We start from the raw sequence: 20,727 nt of genomic DNA on the forward strand, positions 1-20,727 counted from the left end.
AATTTAAAACACAATCCCTTTTTGTATTAAGACATTACTTAATTAAATTACTTTTCACAAAAAGGGCTTATTTCAGGTTAATCGAGAAAAAACGATCATGTCCTGTAAGTTAGGACACAATGCCTTAAATCCTCCAATACAATAATAAATGCCATTTGTTTGTTACTTAAATCCCGTTTTTTATTTTTAAAATAGATATTCGACTATTTCAGTTTTAGAAAAAAAGCCACATTCCGTAAGTTAGGAGCACGACTCTTCTAATTCCAAAAATAATGAACATTGCCTCGATTTAAAAGTTTTCCTTTTTTATGCACCGTGCAAAACGAACGTAACATTTAAAGTGATGTGCATTTAACTTATTCGTACATAATATAAAAATGAATAAATATAATTAAACACAGTTCGTTGCACGGTTGTAGCAATAATAAAATAGCAAAAATGAAGTTGCTACACGAGTTCAATTATAAATAAAAGATAAGAAATGAAATAATAGTAGCGATGGAAATAATAATGCATCATGAATAATATAACTATAACAATAATAATGATGACTTTGATCGGTAGCAATAAGGATAACAATAATGATCATGATACCATACTAGATATTAAAATAAATAAGATATCTCAAAAATAAAAAATAAAATGAAAGATGCATAGTTACAAAAGTAAATATAAATGGTGTGAGAGTAAAAATAAAATGATATTTGAACGATAAATAAATCGATAAATGAAATAAAAGCGAATGAAAGGTAAAATAAAATGTCATGCTAGTGAATAATAAATATGTAACAACAATTGTAATAATAATGACGATAATCATGTCATAACCATTATTGTAATATGAATATGCATAATAATTATAATAATAATAATGATAATAAGGGCAAAAAATGCTCAATAAAATGGAAACATAAATAGCACAAATTTTGAGCATTAAAGAAAAGTAAAAAAGTAATAAATAAATGAAAAATAGTTCGTAGAAGGTTGAAATTAAATAAAACATGGACTGAATCAGAATTAAAATGAAATTAAAAGCTTAAATTGTAATAAAATAAATGAATAAAGGATTAAAATGTGACAAGCGAAAAAGAGAAAGGTCCAAATGGGAAATTATCGCAAGCCCTAGGACACATGTCACACCTTAGAAGGTCAGCAAACAAGGGACCAAATTGAAAGAAATATAAAATTATCAGTGCAATTTTAAAAAAAAGACTAAGGACCAAATTAAAAAAAAGGTCCAAAAGCGGAAGGACTGGGGTCGCAAATAGACCCTTGCCGCGAAAACACGCGGGTCCTAGGGCGGGTCAGGTCGGTTTTAGCAGATCATGCCTGAAACGACGTCATTTTGGGGTTTACGTAACTAGGCCAAAACGACGCATTCCCACTCCCTATTTAAGTTTTAAAAAAAATAATTGAAACCCTTTTTTTTCTCTGAAATCGTCCTTTCTCCGACCATGGGTGTCGTTGCATGTCTGCCATGGCCATTGGTCGGCGGCCACGTCGACCACTGTCTCTGGTGCCCGAAAAACACAAAAAGGAACTTTTAGACCCCCTCTTCGAATAAAACCTAGATTTGGGGTTTAAATTCCCAAAAACCTAACCAACGCTCGACCGAAGGAAGAGAAATCAAAAGGTTTCACCCTTTTCTGACGAGGCCTTCGACGGAACCCTAAGGGGTTCCTAGGGTTCTCGAGTCGGAGGAAAGGGACCTACAATGGCGGCTACTTTCAAGTAAGACTTTCTTTTCTTTTCTTTTTTGCTTCGAAAATAAAAATCAAAAATAAAAATGCTACCTTCTTTTTGAAACTTGATGCTTTTTTTTTGTGCATTTCTCTGTAAAAAAAAACATAACATTGTGATAATGGCTTTTATAGCCGAATTGCACTGTTATTTTTCTATTTTTTTATTGTTCTTGCTACTGTTTCTTGCATGTTGTGGGCTTCTGTCCTTTCGTTCTTTCTATTTTTACAGGTGGCGATGGAGTCAACGGTGGAGAGAGGCGCTCTCTTGCTGCTTTGGTGAAATGGTGGCAGACCTCAGGCGACATTCGTGCTAACATGGAAAAAGTTGAGGCGGCAGCACGCAGAAACCCTAGGGTTTCTGGCTTTTCCGAAAATAGTTTAGGTTTTGTTTTTTGGGACACTGGGCCTTTTTTGCATTTGGGCTTCGTTTTTTGGGGCCATTTTTTTTGTAATTGGACTTTGGATTGTTATTAATGGATTCTGTTATCTTTTTTTTCATATTTGGTTTCTGTTTGGGCCCGGGCTAAATTGGGCCTCTACACCATGTATGCCATGAATTGCTTCCTTTTATTGCATACTCTCCGTGATGAAATTATTGGTGTCATTTGTCAATATTGGAGAGTCTCTAAAGTTAGTTGAAGAAGAATTTTCTAGATCAATTGGGATACTACTACTAGACAAAAATCGAAGGGCAATTTAGGTTAATTTTGGAGGGCATACATATGTTCAACATGGATTTACAAGCAAAACAAGTATGGTTTTTTCCTGTGGTTTTACGGAAGCTCGTATGGCATCTAACTCTTCTTACATTTGGAGACGTATTTTGCACTCTAAAGAAGTGTTGAGATAGGGCCTAAGATGGATAATTGGAAATGGTTGTAAAATAAGGAAGTGGTGATCAAGGGAGGCGCTCCCTTATCATTGGAGTAGTTAAAATAGTTTCTTTATTTGAGATGTTAACCATTTATGGAATGAAATTTATGGTTGTGTTGAGTATAGTCCATTAATGAAGATCATATCACTCGTGGAAACATATTTTGGAGATTAGATTGAATTGGATCATCTCATCTAATCTCTTGAATCGTGAATATCAAAGTAGATTGAAACTTGGATTACTTAACACCCAAGAATCCATGTTTACATTACTTGTTAGTATTATATTGTATTTAGCTTATCTTATTATTGTTTTAGTGGGATTGTAATAGATTTTCTTATGTTAACAAATCTCGAAATAATCTATCCATCACAACTTACTCTTCTCATATCTCAGATATACGATAACGAACAATACAGTAACAAGAATGATCACTTACCAAAAACCAAAGGAGATTCAGCTAAAAATAAACAGTAGGTTCGGCCACAGTAGGGAAGAAAAACAAATAGATGATGAGAGGAGAAAGCACAGGGGGACGACAACAGTGGTGGAAAACGACAACAAAGGTGCGGCAATAGAGAAAATGAGAATGGGGAGAGCAGAGATTCAGCCTCAATGGAGAAAGAAGAGGAGAACAGAAGGGACAGAAGGGAAAGGATCAAGGTTTGAGAGGGAATGAGCGACAACAATGGAGAAAAAAGAGAGCAAAAGAGGCTGAATAACAAATAAAAATATGCTATATACTAGAGTTTAGAAGCATATGGACGACACACTAGTATTTTTGGCCAAAAATATTGAAAATAAAAATTATACATGAGAGGAGAATGAAACTCAAATCGCAAAAGTAATTCAATTTTTTTACAACCATGCAAAGTTTACAATAAAAATTTAGGACGTGACACCCTCATTAAATTTTTTTACACTTTCAAGAATCAAGAGCTAAGCACATATTTCCAATCAATCCCGTCTCTTCACTTGATACTCCCCATGCAAATGTCATAGCCTATCTCCATTCTCAAATGGAGCATCTTCCAATCTTGGCTGTTCAACTCCCCTCTTCTCCAAACAATCCTCATCCGAGCTACCTGACTTGGACGATAAGAAATCATCTGAGTTTGAGTCGTCACCCATGCAGATCGTTTGACCTTTATCATGAAAAGCATTTCCACTCTTAAGGCGAATAATCTCATCAATTTTTGATGATCCATCCGTAATAATTTGAACATTTCCCCTTACAAAAGAGTTGAAATGCCTAGTAGCAGAATCAACTCCTATGAAGTCACCATACCTCTCGGCAATGTTGATAAAGGTTTGAACATTCCATGATTGTAGCGGTACTCCATAACAAGATATCCAGGCAACCCTATTATGAACTGAAATTTCCTATTGGTGTTTAGAACTCGAACTTTGATGGTTGATCGAGAGATTTGAAGCAGAAAGAAGAGACGAGAAGTTTTTAAGTAGAAAAATAATTGAAGACTGGAATATATTAATTGATTTGCACCTCAACTATTTAAATACAAAAGTTAAAGCTAAAAATAGAAAAAAGAGGTTCTAAAAATCTGCTAAAAAAATGGTAACAATATACCAAACAAATAAAAAAAACTAATCTCCTAAAGTCAAGGAGAATTATTCAAAAATTAGTAACTGAAAAAATTTAAATGGCAGCAATCTTAAACACATTATCTTAACACTCCTCCTTGTTTAGATCTTGCAAACTCCAAGTTTCTTCTGAAGCTTTCAAACTTGCTAAGTGGCAATGGTTTGGTGAAGATATCGCAATTTGATCTTGATTTGCGTAACAAAGAGACACATCACCACTCTTTTGAACTTCTCGAACAAAAATAACTTGATGTTGAAATGCTTAGTCTTCCCATGAAAGATTTGGATTGTTAGAGATTGCAATGGCACTGGTTATCAACTAGAATCTTTGTGCTTTGCTTCTGCTCCATGTTTAGATCAACAAGAATCTTCCTTAACCAGAGAGCTTGGTTAACTATTGCTATTGCAGCCACAAATTCTGCCTCAGCAGTGGATTGAGCTACAGTTTCTTGCTTCTTCGAGCTCCAAGAGAACATGCCTGATCCAAGACAAAAACAATAACCAGAGGTACTCTTCATATCATCAGTTGAGCCACCCCAATCACTGTCAGAGAAACCAATCAACTTCAATTCCCTATGCTTTGAAAACTTTACTCAATAATTTCAGGTCCCCTTGATGTATCTGATAACTCTTTTTGCAGCTCTCATGTGAGTCTCATTGGGACAATGTATGAATCTAGAGAGAATACTTACAGCATTCAAGATGTCGGGTCTGGTTGCTGTTAAGTACATTAGACAACCTACCAAACTCCTGAACTCAGCTTCAATGACTTTAGCAGAACCATCATCTTTGATTAGCTTTTCTTTTTTATTCATAGGAGTACTCATTGCTTTGCAATCTTCCATATGAAATTTTCTAAGTATCTCCTTTGCATACTTTCTTTGACAGATAAACACTTCATCTTGGCTTTGTTTGATCTCAATGCCAAGGAAATAAGACATCAAACCAAGGTCTGTCATTTTGAAGACCTTTTTGCATTTCCAATTTGAACTGATTAACTTGATCGATATTGCTCCCTGTAATCAATAAGTCATCTACATAAAGAGAAATGACTAAAGTGTTTGTACCTTCATGCTTGACATACAGTGTGAGCTCAGATTGAATTTTCTGAAAGCCAAGTCCAATCAAATGATCATCAATTCTACTATACCATGCTCGTGGAGCCTGTTTTAGGCCATACAAAGCCTTCTTCAGCAAGTAAACTTTGTCTTCATTGCCTCTGCTTACAAAACCTTTAGGTTGCTCAACAAATATTTCTTCTTGCAAGACTCCATTTAGGAATGCAGATTTAACATCTAATTGAAAAACTTTCCAGTTCTTTTGTGCAGCAAGAGCAAACAGCAACCTTACAGTGTCAAGCCTGGCAACAGGTGCAAATGTTTTTGAATAATCGACTCCAAAGACTTGTGCATATCCCTTCACAACAAGTCTTGCTTTGAATTTGTTAACTGAACCATCGGGATTTAGTTTCGTTCTGAACACCCATCTTACTCTAATTATCTTTTTGTCCAGAGGTCGATCAACCAACTCCCAAGTTTTATTTTTCTCGATCGTCGAAAGCTCCTCCTTCATTGCAGCCATCCAATGTTGACTGTTTTTTGCATCATGATACCCTGCAGGCTCACAAATAGCCATGTTACATCTTTGGTAAATGTCAGAGAGCAGCCTTGTACCTCTGACAGGTGCATCATTAGTCAAAACATCTTGCCCTTCATCTTCAAACTGTTCTAACGTGCTGCCAATGGTAAAACGATTTGGTGCACTAGAAGTTTGGTTTGTCTTGATCGAGTCTTCCTAATCCCATTGCTCATTTTCAACAAAATAAACATCTCTGCTCACAATAATACGTCCAGTGTGTGGTTGAAAGACTCTGTAAGCTTTAGATACAGTGCTATACCCAACAAAAATGCCAGCTTCTACCTTTTTGTCAAGCTTATCATGCTTGACCTGTGGAATGTAAGTGAAACACAGGCAGCCAAACACTCTAAGGAACTTTAAAGAAGGTTTGTAACCATACCAAGCTTCAAATGGCGTCTGATCCTTCACAGCTTTTGTTGAAATCCGATTTTGCAAGAACACAGCTGTGTTTGCAGCTTCTCCTCAAAAGCTTTTTGGAAGACTTTTCTCATGAAGCATATATCGAGTCATCTCCATTATGAATCCGTTCCTCCTTTCACTGACTCCATTTTATTGTGGAGTGTATGGCGCCGTCAACTGATGCTCAATTCCAGCCTCTTCACAAAACCTATTAAAAGTTTCTGAAGTGTACTCCTTGCCATTATCAGATCTTAAAATCTGAATCATGCATCCACTTTCATTCTCAACTCTAGCTTTGAATTTCCATAACACACCAGCAACTTCTGATTTTTGCTTCAACAAAAAAATCCAACACATTCTTGTTAGATCATCAATAAAGGCTATGTAATAAAGGTTACCATTTAACGAAGGCGTTCTCTAAGGACCACAAAGATCAGTATGAACAAGCTGTAACTTCTTCGAGGCTTTCCAAGCTTGTTTAGGAAAGGGTTGTCTATGTTGTTTCCCAAATTTACAAGCTTGACAATGAGGTAGATCATCATCAATGTCTGTAAGTCCTTCCACTAGCTTCTTCGACTGCATTTGAAGTAATCCTTGATGGTGAAAGTGCCCAAGTCTCTTGTGCCAAGTCTCAGTAGCACTAACTCTGGATTTAAAAGCCATTTGCTCCTTTTTCATTGGATTAAGAGCAAAACTTTTTCCCTTCATTTTGACATTGAACAAGTCTCTGCCATTAGCATCTCTGATCAAGCACTGCTTATTCTCAAATAGCACTTTATAGCCTTTATCCAGTAACTGGCCAACAATTAAGAGATTTTGATCAATTTTAGGTACAAATAAAACATCTGAAATGAATTTTGTACCTTCATAGCTTGTAATAGCTATTGTGCCTTTTCCCTTGACTTCCAAGTACTCACCATTTCCAATCATCATTCTTTTGACTTCAGTGTTTCTCAATTCCTCGAAGAGCTCCTTGTCATACGTCATGTGATTTGTACACCCACTATCAATCAACCAGCTCTCACTTGATTCTCTGCCCGAGAAAAAAGTAACCACAAACAATTGATCTTCTTCTTCTTGATCAGCTACCTGGGCATCTACTTCTTGCACCTGGCCTTTGACCTTGCAAATCACTGCTTCATGTCCAAGTTGATTGCATTTGGAGCATTTGGCGTTAGGTCTTTTCCAACATTTGAATGGTGGATGACCTTTCTTCTCACAATGGTGACAAGGTGGGTAGGATTTCTTGACACCTCCTCTTTTGCTCTTCTGATAATTGCCTGATAAATTTTCTCCACTCGTCGATGGGTTCTTAAAATTTTTCTTCTTTTTATACCTGTTGTTGTCTTGATGCTTGACAGGTAATGCACCTTCTATCACTCCCTCTTGCCTCATGGATCTTCTTTGCTCTTGCAAGAGAGATCTTTGACAGGTCCTTGGTGTTCTCCAGAGTAGTAATGGTGGCTTCAAACTTCTCTGGAACAGTGACCAGCAGCTTTTCTACGATTCTAGAGTCATTCAACTCAGAACCAAGCAATCTCACCTTGTTGGCAATGCTGAGAAGTCTGTCAGAATATTCTTTCACTGACTCAGACTCCTTCATCTTCTGCAACTCGAAATCCCTGATTAGATTTAGGACTTTCATTCCACGAATCCTCTCATCTCCTTCGTACTCAGCCTTGAGGTAATCCCAGATTTCCTTTGCTGATTTCAGAGACATTATTCGTGTGAAAATCATTTGAGACACAGCTGCAAATAAGCAAGCTTTTGCCTTTGATTTCCTTGTCTTCTTTTCCTTTTGTGCTTTAATCTGTGCCACAGTAGGATTTGCTGGAAGAGGTGGGACCTCGTAATCCTCTTCTACAGGTTCCCAAAGATCCAAAGCCTCCAGGTAAGTCTCCATGCGAACTGCCCACATCTGGTAATTGTCTCCATCGAAGACTGGTGGTGCAACAACTGAAAAATTGGATCCTCCTTCCATCTTAACACGCAAATAACCTTACAGATCCCTCAAGAAAACAGCTCCGATACTAATTTGTTGGTGTTTAGAACTCGAACTTTGATGGTTGATCGAGAGATTTGAAGCAGAAAGAAGAGACGGGAAGTTTTTAAGTAGAAAAATAATTGAAGACTAGAATATATTAATTGATTTGCACCTCAACTATTTAAATATAAAAGTTCAAGCTAAAAATAGAAAAAAGAGGTTCTAAAAATCTGCTAAAAAAATGGTAACAATATACCAAACAAATCAAAAAACTAATCTCCTAAAGTCAAGGAGAATTATTCAAAAATTAGTAACAGAAAAAATTTAAATGGCAGCAATCTTAAACACATTATCTTAACATTTCCTCTGGCCATTTGACAATACTCTCAAAAATATTACTTAAACAATTATTTTACCATTGAAGAAATTTAGCAGTCTATAAATTCATGGAAGTTGCTACAATTTCCAATTCCGATGATAAAAGTTAAGCAAAATTGTCACAATGGAAATTAACGAAAAAAACCGATTATTATTTGAAGAATAATGATATACTCCATTCTTTATTGGAATTACAGGTAGAGGCTTCTTTGACGGTGATAGCCGCCGCTATTGTTGAAGACGACCGCTCCAAAGGTTATAAAATTATATTTTTTAAACTTAAAAAAAAAAAACCCATCAAACAATTGCTATATATCTCTTCAATAATTGGTTCATGTGAAAACTTTTATAAATATAAATATGTAGTTTGAATTAATCCACAAAATCTTAGAGGTTTGAAGTACTCTAGAAATATACAGAATGTCAGTCTACATAAATAGAGTTTTGAATTAACGTTTGTTCCTGTATAGAGGTTATGAAAATGCTCTTTATTGTAGATTAGTCTTTGATATCTTGTTATATCATTCTTGACTTGAAATTTTAGAAATATTTTTATAGTTTCAATTCAACCAATATGCATTTATGAAACTCTTTTTATGAAGAAAGTGTTAAAAGGATGTAATTTTATAGCCTTTGGAGGGGTCTTGCGTTATAGAGGCTGCTGTTCTCTTCAAATAGGCCAACTTCTCTTGAATTCATAAATTCCTAAATTTATTCAAAGCTAAAAATGGTCGTACTTTGTCTTCCGGAAATGTTCAAACCATTTGTATCACAAATGTCAACAGAAAAAAATAGGATTTTATAACTTATAATCTTCCATCCATGCACTATAAACAGACCCCCTTGCCTTTGGTTGATGCCATCACACAATTTCATTTCAATCAAACCCTCTGCACATACAAAAGAAATACCACAAAAGCATTACTCACATTTCACACCCTAATGGCTCCAAGTTTGGATGATGAGAGCTCTCTTTTTAACTTTGTCGTCCGAGATGGAAATGGCGTCAAAGGAATAGTGGACTCTGGCATATCAAAGGTGCCTCGGCCTTACATTCAACCACCTGCCGAGCAAATTAATAAGAAAAATGCAAGTAAATGTGAGATACCACCGATCGATTTGTCGAAGCTCGATGGCCCCGAGCATGACGAAGTGGCCAACCAAATTGTTAGAGCTGCTGAGACTCTTGGATTCTTCCAAGTTGTAAACCATGGAGTTCCCATACAACTACTCGACGCCCTTAAGCAGACCGCACATAACTTCTTTGGATTGCCTGCAGAAAGAAAGGCTGTTTATCGCAAAGAGGTGAGTCCATCCCCATTAGTGAAATATGGGACTAGTTTTGTGCCCGAGAAAGAGAAAGCATTGGAATGGAAAGACTATATTAGCATGGCTTACACTAATGAGAATGAAGCTCTTCAACAGTGGCCTATGGAGTGCAGGTAATGAAATATATATGCTCTACATTTCTTTTCCTTTTCCCTTGAAATTTTGAAACCTAATTAACGAGAGATTGATGTAAATATCAATATTCCCTTTGTAGGGATGTTGCTCTTCAATATTTGAAGACGTCGCATGAGATGGTGAAGAAATTGCTTGATGCTTTGATGGCAAATCTAGGAGTGGAACTAGATGACTCAAATATCGATGCATTCATCGGAAAGAAGATGGTTAACATGAATTTTTATCCAACATGTCCTAATCCTGAATTTACAGTCGGAGTAGGACGTCATTCCGATATGGGTACTCTTACAATCTTATTACAAGATGGAATTGGCGGTTTGTATGTAAAAGTTCCTGAAGATATAGATATGGAAAAGAAAGGAGAGTGGGTAGAGATTCCTCCTATTCCTGGTGCCTTAGTCATCAACATCGGCGATATGTTACAGGTCCGAGTCAATATTTTATTTAACTCTTTTTTCACATTTATAGAGAAATTTAATAAATGGAAGTTTTAAAAAATGGTACTCTTTAGTCTAATACTTAACTAATGTTTTTTTTAAATATTTTTTATTCAGATATGGAGTAATGGAAGATATAAAAGTGCAGAGCATAGAGTACGAACCACAAGTACAAAATCTCGAGTGTCTATACCAATATTTACAAGTCCTCAAGCAACACAAAAGGTTGCACCATTACCTCAAGTGGTAGAGAAAGATGGGATGGCTCATTATAGAGAATTTTTATTTTCAGATTACATGAATAGCTTTTTTGGGAACGCACATGATGGCAAAAAATCTCTTGACTTTGCAAAAGTTAACTTTTCTTGAAGAAAAAGATAATATGTTATTTTATTCATTCGATTTTAAGATGTATGTTATATCCTCTTTAGTACAAAAATTCATATATGATAACAAATTAAATAATGATTTATTGTAATCTTCATCCTATTTTATTTATTTATTTTAAATAAGAAGTTGTGATTGAGATTGAGAGTATAAACAAGATTTACACTGACCGATACATTTAATCTGTTAGTATATGAAGTTTTATATTGACGGTAACAAATTTTTTCCGTATAATTAAAAATAATCCACAGATATAAATGTACTTATATAACAGATTTTTTGTAGTGTATCGTTGAACATTTTATTTGTGGACAAGTTTACTTACTTGATATTACTAATGACATGTGACGTGTAAAAGCAACTCAAATGTGATAATTATCAAAACACATTAGAACTCTAAGAAAATATCTTTATTTGATTCAATGTCTTCATCAATCATATATAGATTATAATATCGTGTAATATACTGAAGATCTTGAAAAAGTTACGAGAAATCTAATATAAATTTTTTGGTTGAAGTATGGAGTACAATACCTGATTCCACAGTTTTTTGCAACAAACATTGGAACCGGCAGTATTAACATCTAGGCCTTCAAGCCTCGACAAAACAATGGGTAGTATGTCACATCTTGCATTTTAGTCCACTATCCTTTGACGCCATTTCCATCTCCATGGACAAAGTTAAAAAGGAAGGTCTCGTTATCGAAACATGCAGCCATATGGTTGTTAAATGCAAGTATTTCTTTTGTATGTGCAGAGGGTTTGATTGCAATGAAATTGTATGATGGATCTACTAAAAGGGAATGAGGACTGTTTAGGGCACATGGATGGATGATTATCAACTTAAAAAAGATTTAATTTTGTATTGACTTATGATGTGAAGGGTTTTGAACTTTCAGCAAGACAATGTATTGGGCGTTTACATATGACAAAATATTTTACCATTGAAGAAATTTAGCAGTCTGTAAATTGAAGGAAGCTGCTTCAATCTCCAATTCTGACAAAAAAAGAAAAAGCAAATTTGAACGAAAACCGATTGTTATTTGAAGAGTACATATAAAAGCTGATATTTGTTGAAAAAATAAATATAATTATTTATTACAATAATAAAATAATGTAACAATTGTTGCTGTTGTTGAAGAAGACCTCAAAAGTTATAAAATTATTGAATAAATATAGTTGTTTGTTGAAAAAATTTATCAATTGATAATGTGAATAGATTTGTTACTATAATTTTAAATCTTAATATTTAAAATTTTATATTTTAAAATCAAATTTAGAATTTTTGGATAAACGAGTAGATAATTTTGTATATTATTTTAGTTTTTACCATTTTAATTTTAATTATTATTTTTTACCCAACCAATATTAAAAAAAAGATGTTTTTTGAGTGACCAAAATGAAAGCAACCTAAAAGTTGAGTGATCAAAATGAATATGTAAACATGATGTAAGCATCTTAAAAATTGGATGACCAAATTACAAGGTTTTCATTTTGGTTACTCAAAATGAAATCCTTGGGTGACCAACTAGCTAATTTACCCTTTTTTCCATACCCCTTCTCTGCGCCCCTGGTAGTCACTGGACTTTGGTCTCCTTGTCCTAAAATTTGTGTCTCTGTCAATCACAGTAAATTGGTTTTTAGGTAGCTCATTTAATCTCTGTTGTCTCTTTTTTTTTTTTCAATGACCCATTATGGAAAATCAAATGCAGTACAACAAATTAAAAACAAGAAGCATAAAATAATTGAAAACCCAAAGGCCTAAACCGATAAATTTTGTCTGCAGAAAAACCATGGAGCTCCTACCTCTCAACTATGGAAACAAAACCCTGCCTCTCAAATCCACTCCCTCTCCCAAAATCACTTGTTTCAGAACCATTCGAGCTTGCTCTCCCAGACAGGACCTCAAAGGCCGAACTGTTGCAGTAAGCACTCCCCCCTCTTTGTATTACATTGTTCATTTTATCTCCAAATACTCTCTTCTTTCACTAAGCTCTTAATCACACTATAAGATTTCAGTGGTTGAAGGCAAAAACCCAAAGTTCATGATGAGCTAAAATGAGTAATCCTGATGGTGCACTTTACTTTAAATATGAATTAATGAAGGAAGAAAAAGGGAAATGGAATAATAACTTTAGTCCCTCTCAACTAACAATAGTTTAATTTATTGTTGGTCAAGTTGTTTCAGTCATTTTATTGTGTCTTTGTCATATTGGTAGACAATGAGTTCTTGAAGGAATTTGTTAAATCCAACAATGGTTCATATAACAGTTGAATTACAGGTAATTGGCTTGGGAATATCTGGAAAAGCTGCTGCAAGGCTTGCTCTTGCGCGAGGTGCTTCGGTTGTAGGTATTGATCAGGATGAGAGTTTGAGTTCGCTAGAGGTATATTATTGTTTATCCCTTCATGTTCTTAAATTTGTTGTGGTCACTTAAACTGGTTCCTTGTACCCCATTTTAATGCTTAACTTGCTCTTGGTTACAGCATGATCCTTCTTTTATGGCATTGAACTCTACTGGGTTCAAAACGGTCCTTGGAAACTTTGATTGGAATCTGCTTAAGGATGCAGATGTGGTAGTTGTTTCTCCTGGAGTTCCCCTAGAAAAATACGGCCTTTCATATTTGTTACAGTCGGTAAGTTCATGTCTTAATTTCAGCATCTATTTTCTTGAGAAATAAGAGTTGGCAGGCCTGAAATTTTATGAATTATAAGATGGGGTTAAATAATCATGTCATATGTATTCTACTTTTCTGACGCTGTCATACGTTCGTTTATGATTCATTTCCATAAATAACCTTATGCAAATGAAGATACAATATACTTCTGCATTTTGGCACCTTTGTTCCTACAAATATTCGATGATGAGTTTGTTAGTTCCCATCTTTTCCTGCTATTTTTATGTTTGATAATTTGTGATAACCTTTTCTGTCTATTAGCAGGGAAAACAGGTCATGTCCGAGTTGGATTTTGCAGCAGAAGCCCTCCCAAAAAGTGTCAAAATTTTGGCAGTGACAGGGACCAATGGGAAATCCACTACTGTTACTTTTGCTGGACAGGTTTCTCTACTACTCTGGTTGATTTTATGTATATTTGTATTGTAGTAACGCATTACACTTGTTCTGTATTCTTGATATAATAGGTCTCATCATGTTCCTCAATGTCTAAGACATGTTGCTATAGAAGACCAGTGAGACAAATTAGAAGCTGAAATGAACATGCATGCTGAAAACAGGCTCTGTTTAGCATTAGTAGAACACTGCCTCTAACATTTATTTTCTTTAATCAACACCTACTTAGCTCTTTTATGTATGGAAGCCGTGTTATCCATGTCATAGTTAGTTGTTGTGGAACAAGGTTATCTCATTACCATTTCCTTTCGTATTGTATAAAAGAATTAATTCATGGAGCAAAGAGCAATTGAACCTGTGACTTACTCCTCCATCGTGTTCATATGGACATCATTTAAACTGACAGCCATGTCACTTTCAACAACATAAAAAGTTATAGTCAATGGGGCAGCTTTATATACCTGTCCTTTCTAGCCATCACATCTTGTGATATGAGCTTACCTACAGTCTCCCTGTGTTTTATTTTTACCCTGATCATTTGATGGCAGATGCTTAATCATTTTGGTATTGATACATTTGTGGGGGGGAACCTTGGAACTTCACTCTCTGAGGCTGCAATTCAGCATGTGACATTGCCCGCACAAGAATGTAAGCTTAAGGTGAGTCTAATTGATCTTTTCTCCCTTTCCTTTTTCTGTTTTGTTTGCTCGTAATATACATGCCAACATTTTCCAGGTTGCAGTAGTGGAAGTCAGCAGCTACCAAATGGCAATTCCCTGTGTGTACTTCCGTCCTTCGGTGAGTAGACTTGGGAGATTTCTTGATAACTGCTGAAGTGCTTTGATTTAATTTTTTTGACTTTAATCTGGTGATATAAAAATTCTTTGTAGGTTTCTGTGGTACTAAATCTTACCCCTGATCATTTCGAAAGGCACAAGACAATGCTTGATTATGCAGAGCACAAGTGTCGTCTATTTTCTCACATGACCAACGCCAAGCTGGGACTTCTTTCATTTGGTATGTTCCTTTTTGCTTCCATATAAAATAAGTAAATAACACTTATTCTCCACAGGCTTAAGTGTTGGACTTGTAAGTCCTTGATGTGTCTAAAGCTTACTCTATCATATGGAGATCGTAGTTACCCTTTCTTTTTAACAGCCAATCAAATAATTCCTTCTAGGGAACCAGCACTTGGATGAAGCAGTTAAGAAATATTGGAATAAATTTAATCCTGCTTGGATAGGAGCTTTCCCTGGTTTGGAAGTAAGAAATACTACTCTACTTGCAGTTGTTGGACAAACTTTATTCACTCATGGTTTAAAAATTGGTATGAAAAGTATCGTTTTTATTATTCGTTGTGATTCATTTGAATGTAATGTTGCTGGCAATTGCTTGCTTGGAAAAGATTGATACGGAGGCAAAAATTGCCACCTTCAAAGTTCCTGACATAGGAATTGAGTCACAATTGCAACTTGGTAGCATGAGAGCCATGGGGAAGCACAACTATTTTAATGCTGCAGTGGCTGCATTGTCTGTGGCTGGACTGGATGTTGGCGTACATATTGAAGACATCAATTCAACAATTGAGAAACTGAGGCCACCGCCTCATCGAATGCAAGTTGGTAAGTGTCAATACATTGTAATACTTGGACATATTTGGATTACTAATTGATGTGTGGAATTTTCATCTATAATAAGCTAGAGATTATAGTGATTTATTTTCCTTAGTCAAGGATTTTCCTAGGTTGAGCCCCAACTCGTGGTTTGCTGTAACAGCAGCCACTCCCGTCTTGGAACAATCATGATGTTGCTAGACCTAGTCTTGATAGAAACCTTTTTAACCTTGGACCTCTACCGTTCTTACAGTTGACCTTGACTGACTTTTTAGAAATTTTGGTGGTTCGACTACTCTTCAAGTCTTATTATACTTGTAAAATCCCTCATCGCTGTCATGATGGAAGAATATGGTGGTTGTAACTTTTTTGCCATGCAAAGTTTAATATCTTAATACTCTTGGATTGAGAATAATAAACAGAAAAAGCTTCTATTATCACAAGCAACTGCTAAAATGGCATTAAGCTGACCAGTAATTTGGTGTTCATATTAGAGTATAACATGTGTCTAGTGTAAGAAAACAATTGCCATCTAAGAAGTTGAATGGCATATGATTTACTTGTAGATGCAGTATTTTATGAAGGTTTTTTTTTTTTTTTTTTGGTTTGCTTACCGGCTCTCTGACCTCTTAATATATGAAGTTAATTCCACTTTTTATATCGAGTTTTTGAGTGTTTAAACTGCGAATTCTTTATGAGTTAATCTTGGATTGTTTCCTTGGTACCTGAGCTTTAAGCAAGACTATTTTTTTCTGATTCTTGGCATTCATCATGCAGTACACAAGGATATTCATGGGGTTACATGGGTGGATGACAGCAAGGCAACAAATGTTGAAGCTACGTATGCAGGGCTTATGGGTCTGAAGGGACAAAAATCAGTGATTCTACTTGGAGGCCTTGCTAAGGTTCGGTATTCATCATTTCCTCTTAATATAATTTTATTCATAACTGCTTTGATGCCTTCACTGTGGTGTTTGCTTCCTTTTTCTGTATCATTAAAGTTGAATCTGAGCTTTGTACATGGCTGAACTTTGACTTTGCTTACCGTCCTAAACATGGTTTCCCCTTTACTTTTATTGTTCCTTAATTCTCTCTGGACCCATTATAGGCATTTGCTCATGTACTATAACCATGTTAAACATAGGTAGATTGTTTTTTATTGTTTTTTTTTTCAGGTCTTAGTCGGACAAGCGTCAAATGGTTTTGAAGAATTGATCGAGCCACTAACGGGCCATAGATGTGTAATAACTGTACGTGAGATGCTTCTTCTTGACATATGCAAGTTTCCTATTCAAAATTCTTACTTCCTGTGTTTTCACCTCTTATATTTTTATGGCTTGTTTCTAAACTGGCTTTTGCATGAATGCCCAAAGTTCGGGGCTTCAGGAACCATGATTCATCAGGAATTGTCCGATAACGGTCTTGACATTCCTTGTATTCAAGCCACAAACCTGAAGGATGCAGTCGAGCAAGCTAGGAAGATGGCAAAACATGGTTTGTTCTCTTCAAAGATTTTCGGTTTGATATGTTTGTTTAGTCATGTAGTCATATTTTGCTTCTAGTTCTAGCAGCCAACATTGACTTTCAGGTGCAGTCCTAGTCTTTTAGATGGGGATGTTGCTAATGATAACAACATTCATTTTATTCACACATGGACATTGAAACAGGTGATGCCATTGTGCTAAGTCCAGCTTGTGCTAGCTTTGATGAATTCAGGAACTTCGAGCATCGAGGGATGGTTTTCCGGGAATTGGCCTTATCTTCATAACACGTTTTCAACCACTCTGTTATAAACCATATGCATTGAATAAATCTGTTAGAAAACTATGGATTTTTGGCTAAGCTTGAGAACCATAGAGCATAATTAGTTTTCAGAAATAAAATATATCCAATGTACTTTTTATGAATCAAATAATAGCTTAAGCCATCTTGAGTTTTGGAACTATTGATGTATATTTAAAATGGATAATCAAATGACCAATTTTAGGAATTGTAAACTTAAGTTATTTTTGATTCAAAAAGAATGTAGAAAGAATAAATGGAAACTTCATAATCTTTTACTTTATTGTCACATGACAGCATTTGTCCTAAAGTCAATAATTTATAATAGATGTCCTAAAAACCCCAGTAGTTGAAAGAGTAAGTTGGCACAAGTCTTCCACTTCAAGCAGAGTTGGTTTTTGCAAATTCAATAGATTTTTTTGCTGTGATGTGCATTCCCAAAGAAGTTATTCATGTAATCTGAAAACAAAAATTATTTATAACGAGCTGCTCCATCTTTCTCCACCACTTGGGGTAGTGGTGCAATCTTTTGTGTTGTTTGTGGGTTGTAAATATTGGTATTGACACTCTTGATTTTGTACTTGTGGTGTGAACTATATGCTCTGCACTTTTATACCTTCCATTACTCCAAATCTGCACAAAAACAAATTAGGTATTAAGCTAGATTTTTCTATTCACTAAAATTCTTTTATCTTAATATAATTCCTTGAAATTAAAAGAAGCCTCAAAATAAATATCGATATAAACTTGTAACATATCGCTAATATTGATGATTAAAGCACCAGAAATAGGAGGGATTTCTACCCACTCTCCCTTCTTTTCCATGTTTACATCTTGCGGGACTTTTATATACAAGCCGCCAATTCCATCTTGTAATAAGATTGTAAGAGTATCCATATCGGAATGGTGTCTTACACCGATTGTGAGCTCAGGATTAGGACATGTTAGATAAAAGTTCATATTAACCATCTTTTTTCCAATGAATCCATCAATCTTGGAGTCATCTAGCTCCGCTCCTAGATTTCCCAGCAAAGCTTCAAGCAATTTCCTCACCATCTCATGTGATGTCTTCAAATATTGAAGAGCAACGTCCCTACAAAGAGAATATTGATATTTACATCAAGCTCTGTTAATTAGGCTTCAAAATGCCAAGGAAAAAAAGAAAGAAGAGAGACTGCAGGACATATATAGTTCATTACCTGCACTCTACAGGCCACTGTTGAAGAGCTTCATCATCATTGGTGTAAGCCATGCTAATATAGTCTTTCCTTTCCAAGCTTTCTCCTTCTCAGGTACAAAACTCGTCCCATACTTCACTAATGGGGATGGACTCACCTCTTTTCGATAAACAGACTTTCTCTCTGGAGGCAATCCAAAGAAGTTATGTGCGGTCTGCTTAAGGGAGTCGAGTAGTTCTGTTGGTACTCCATGGTTGACAACTTGGAAGAATCCAAGAGTCTCAGCAGCTCTAACAATTTGGTTGACCACTTCATCATGGTCAGGGCCATCGAGCTTCGACAAATCGATAGGTGGTATCTCACATTTGCTCGCATGTTTTTTATTAATTTGCTCGGCGGGTGGTTGAATGTATGCCTGGGGCACCTTTGATATACCCAAGTCCACAATTCCTTTGACGCCATTTCCATCACGGACGACAAAGTTAAAAAGGGAGGTTTCATTATCGAAACTAGGAGCCATTTGGGTGTAAAATGTAAGTATTTCTTTTGTATGTGCAGAGGGTTTGATTGAATGAAATTGTGTGGTTGATGGACCAAAGGGAAACGGGTGCTATTTATATAGTGCATGGTTTTGACGCCAACGGCAGCCGCTGTTGCTGAATAAGACCACTCCGAAGGTTATAAAAACATTAAATAATTGCTATATTTATCTGTTCAATATTTAGTTCATTTGTAAGTCTCCACACATATAAATATTTAGTTTGAATTAATCCACAAAATCTTAAGAGGTTTGAATTGACGTTTTAAATGTAGTACAAAAATTTCAAGATGAGAACGATGTGAGAAGATATCATTCAACAAAATTCCAAAAGACATTGTTTGTTGAGACTTTGCATGGAGGAGTTATTGTCAATGTGCTCTTCATTGTATATTATAATATTACTCAGATTTTCCCCCATGGAAACTTGGTTCTATTTTCGTTTTCCATGAAAAGACAGGTTGGCATTATTTACGTATTCAACGCATGACTTCTCCAAATTTATAATTTACATCATTCTTGTCTTCAAAGTTATATTGCTACATATTTTAAATTTTAATTCAATCATCTAAGATTCTGTGGAATAATTCAACCAATATATATATATATATATATATATATATATATATATATCATATGATCAAATCTAATAAGGTAGTGTTTAGAAAATCATTTAATAATTAGATTAATTGTTTATAATTACATAGGAGTGACGTATTTGAGTAATCATTTTAATTGGTGGGTCTCATTGAATGGGGTGTAATTGAGGTACCCCAATTTTTAATTCTTAAGGGTGGGAGGGTGAGAATACGTTGAGTGTTTAGGATAGGTTTGGCCAAAATTTTCTTATATTATAAATCCTAAAAATCATATTATAAAAATAATTTATGTGTATTTTATAAAGTTATAATGTTTATTAGAAAAGTATTATAATATATTTATTTATAAAATTTATGATCAAGAAGTATAATTATGTTATTGTTCTTTAATGAGGCATAAGGTAAGATATTTATAAATTTAATATATATTATAATAAAATATGTTTTACTTAATTATTAAGTATATATATTATATTATATTATATTACAATAAAACAAAAAAATAAAGAATAAATAAAAAGAAAGAAAGGTACTTAACTTTTGATCGCTGATTCAACATCCAACAATGATCCCAAACTCAAATGTGGTGATATTTATCCTTTGTGTCGGCATGTACCTAAGGTGTCTAAATAATAGTTATTTTGTGGTTTGATTGTAAATGAGGTTATAAATTTAATTTTGGTTAGTTTTATACATATAAATATGTGTTTGTTTTTTAAGCTATATTATGCCATGATAAATTGAACTAAATCTAAATAGGTGCATGTGAATTTAATTCTATGTTTAAGTGCTCATGAACTGGGCCAAATTGATTTAGATTTGATATGTTTATAATTTGGATTAAAATGATGTTTTGATGACTTGTTTTGATGATATGAAATTTTTAAAATTTTTATCTATTTGATCTGTAAACTCTGGTAATGCTCCGTAACCTGGCTCCGGTGAGGGATACGGGTTGGGTGTTACATTTAGTGGTATCAGAGCTTTGCAGGTTTAGCCAATTCTCGGACTAAATTGAGCTTGAAATTGAGTCTAGAGGT

General features: G+C 34.9%; 2 protein-coding genes and 1 pseudogene across 3 annotated transcripts; 2 read left to right on the forward strand and 1 right to left on the reverse strand.

Annotated features, from left to right (window-relative positions):
• Positions 1-9,516: 9,516 nt before the first annotated feature.
• LOC105787154 (scopoletin 8-hydroxylase) lies at positions 9,517-10,887 on the forward strand. Its single transcript, XM_012613596.2, has 3 exons — positions 9,517-10,059; positions 10,161-10,506; positions 10,636-10,887. The coding sequence occupies exons 1-3, from the start codon at positions 9,560-9,562 to the stop codon at positions 10,885-10,887; spliced, it is 1,098 nt and encodes a 365-aa protein (XP_012469050.2). The 5' UTR covers positions 9,517-9,559.
• Positions 10,888-12,574: 1,687 nt separating this feature from the next.
• Positions 12,575-17,592, forward strand: LOC105775803 (uncharacterized). Of its 2 annotated transcripts, none has more exons than XM_012598313.2 (13): positions 12,575-12,830; positions 13,188-13,292; positions 13,393-13,542; positions 13,846-13,965; positions 14,526-14,636; positions 14,713-14,775; positions 14,868-14,994; positions 15,158-15,240; positions 15,383-15,599; positions 16,368-16,495; positions 16,766-16,840; positions 16,964-17,084; positions 17,258-17,592. In XM_012598313.2, exons 1-13 carry the CDS (start codon positions 12,699-12,701, stop codon positions 17,356-17,358), a joined length of 1,533 nt encoding a protein of 510 aa, XP_012453767.1. In that variant the 5' UTR covers positions 12,575-12,698; the 3' UTR covers positions 17,359-17,592. The 2 variants fall into 2 exon arrangements, with proteins under 2 accessions (XP_012453767.1, XP_012453773.1); XM_012598319.2 differs by having other exon boundaries at positions 12,576-12,830; positions 13,849-13,965.
• A 42-nt stretch (positions 17,593-17,634) lies between these two features.
• Positions 17,635-19,070, reverse strand: LOC105775828 (scopoletin 8-hydroxylase-like; annotated as a pseudogene).
• Between the last annotated feature and the right edge of the window lie 1,657 nt (positions 19,071-20,727).

This window comes from Gossypium raimondii, chromosome 1 (assembly GCF_025698545.1).
Source record: "Gossypium raimondii isolate GPD5lz chromosome 1, ASM2569854v1, whole genome shotgun sequence".
Taxonomy (NCBI): Eukaryota; Viridiplantae; Streptophyta; class Magnoliopsida; order Malvales; family Malvaceae; genus Gossypium; species Gossypium raimondii.

Coding starts and splice junctions, on each gene's coding strand:
- LOC105787154 (XM_012613596.2), top strand. CDS start 9,560: ATGGCTCCAAGTTTGGATGATGAGAGCTCTCTTTTTAACTTTGTCGTC. Junction 10,060..10,160: donor CAGTGGCCTATGGAGTGCAG/GTAATGAAATAT, acceptor TTCCCTTTGTAG/GGATGTTGCTCTTCAATATT. Junction 10,507..10,635: donor ACATCGGCGATATGTTACAG/GTCCGAGTCAAT, acceptor TTTTTTATTCAG/ATATGGAGTAATGGAAGATA.
- LOC105775803 (XM_012598313.2), top strand. CDS start 12,699: ATGGAGCTCCTACCTCTCAACTATGGAAACAAAACCCTGCCTCTCAAA. Junction 14,637..14,712: donor CACAAGAATGTAAGCTTAAG/GTGAGTCTAATT, acceptor AACATTTTCCAG/GTTGCAGTAGTGGAAGTCAG. Junction 17,085..17,257: donor TAGGAAGATGGCAAAACATG/GTTTGTTCTCTT, acceptor ACATTGAAACAG/GTGATGCCATTGTGCTAAGT.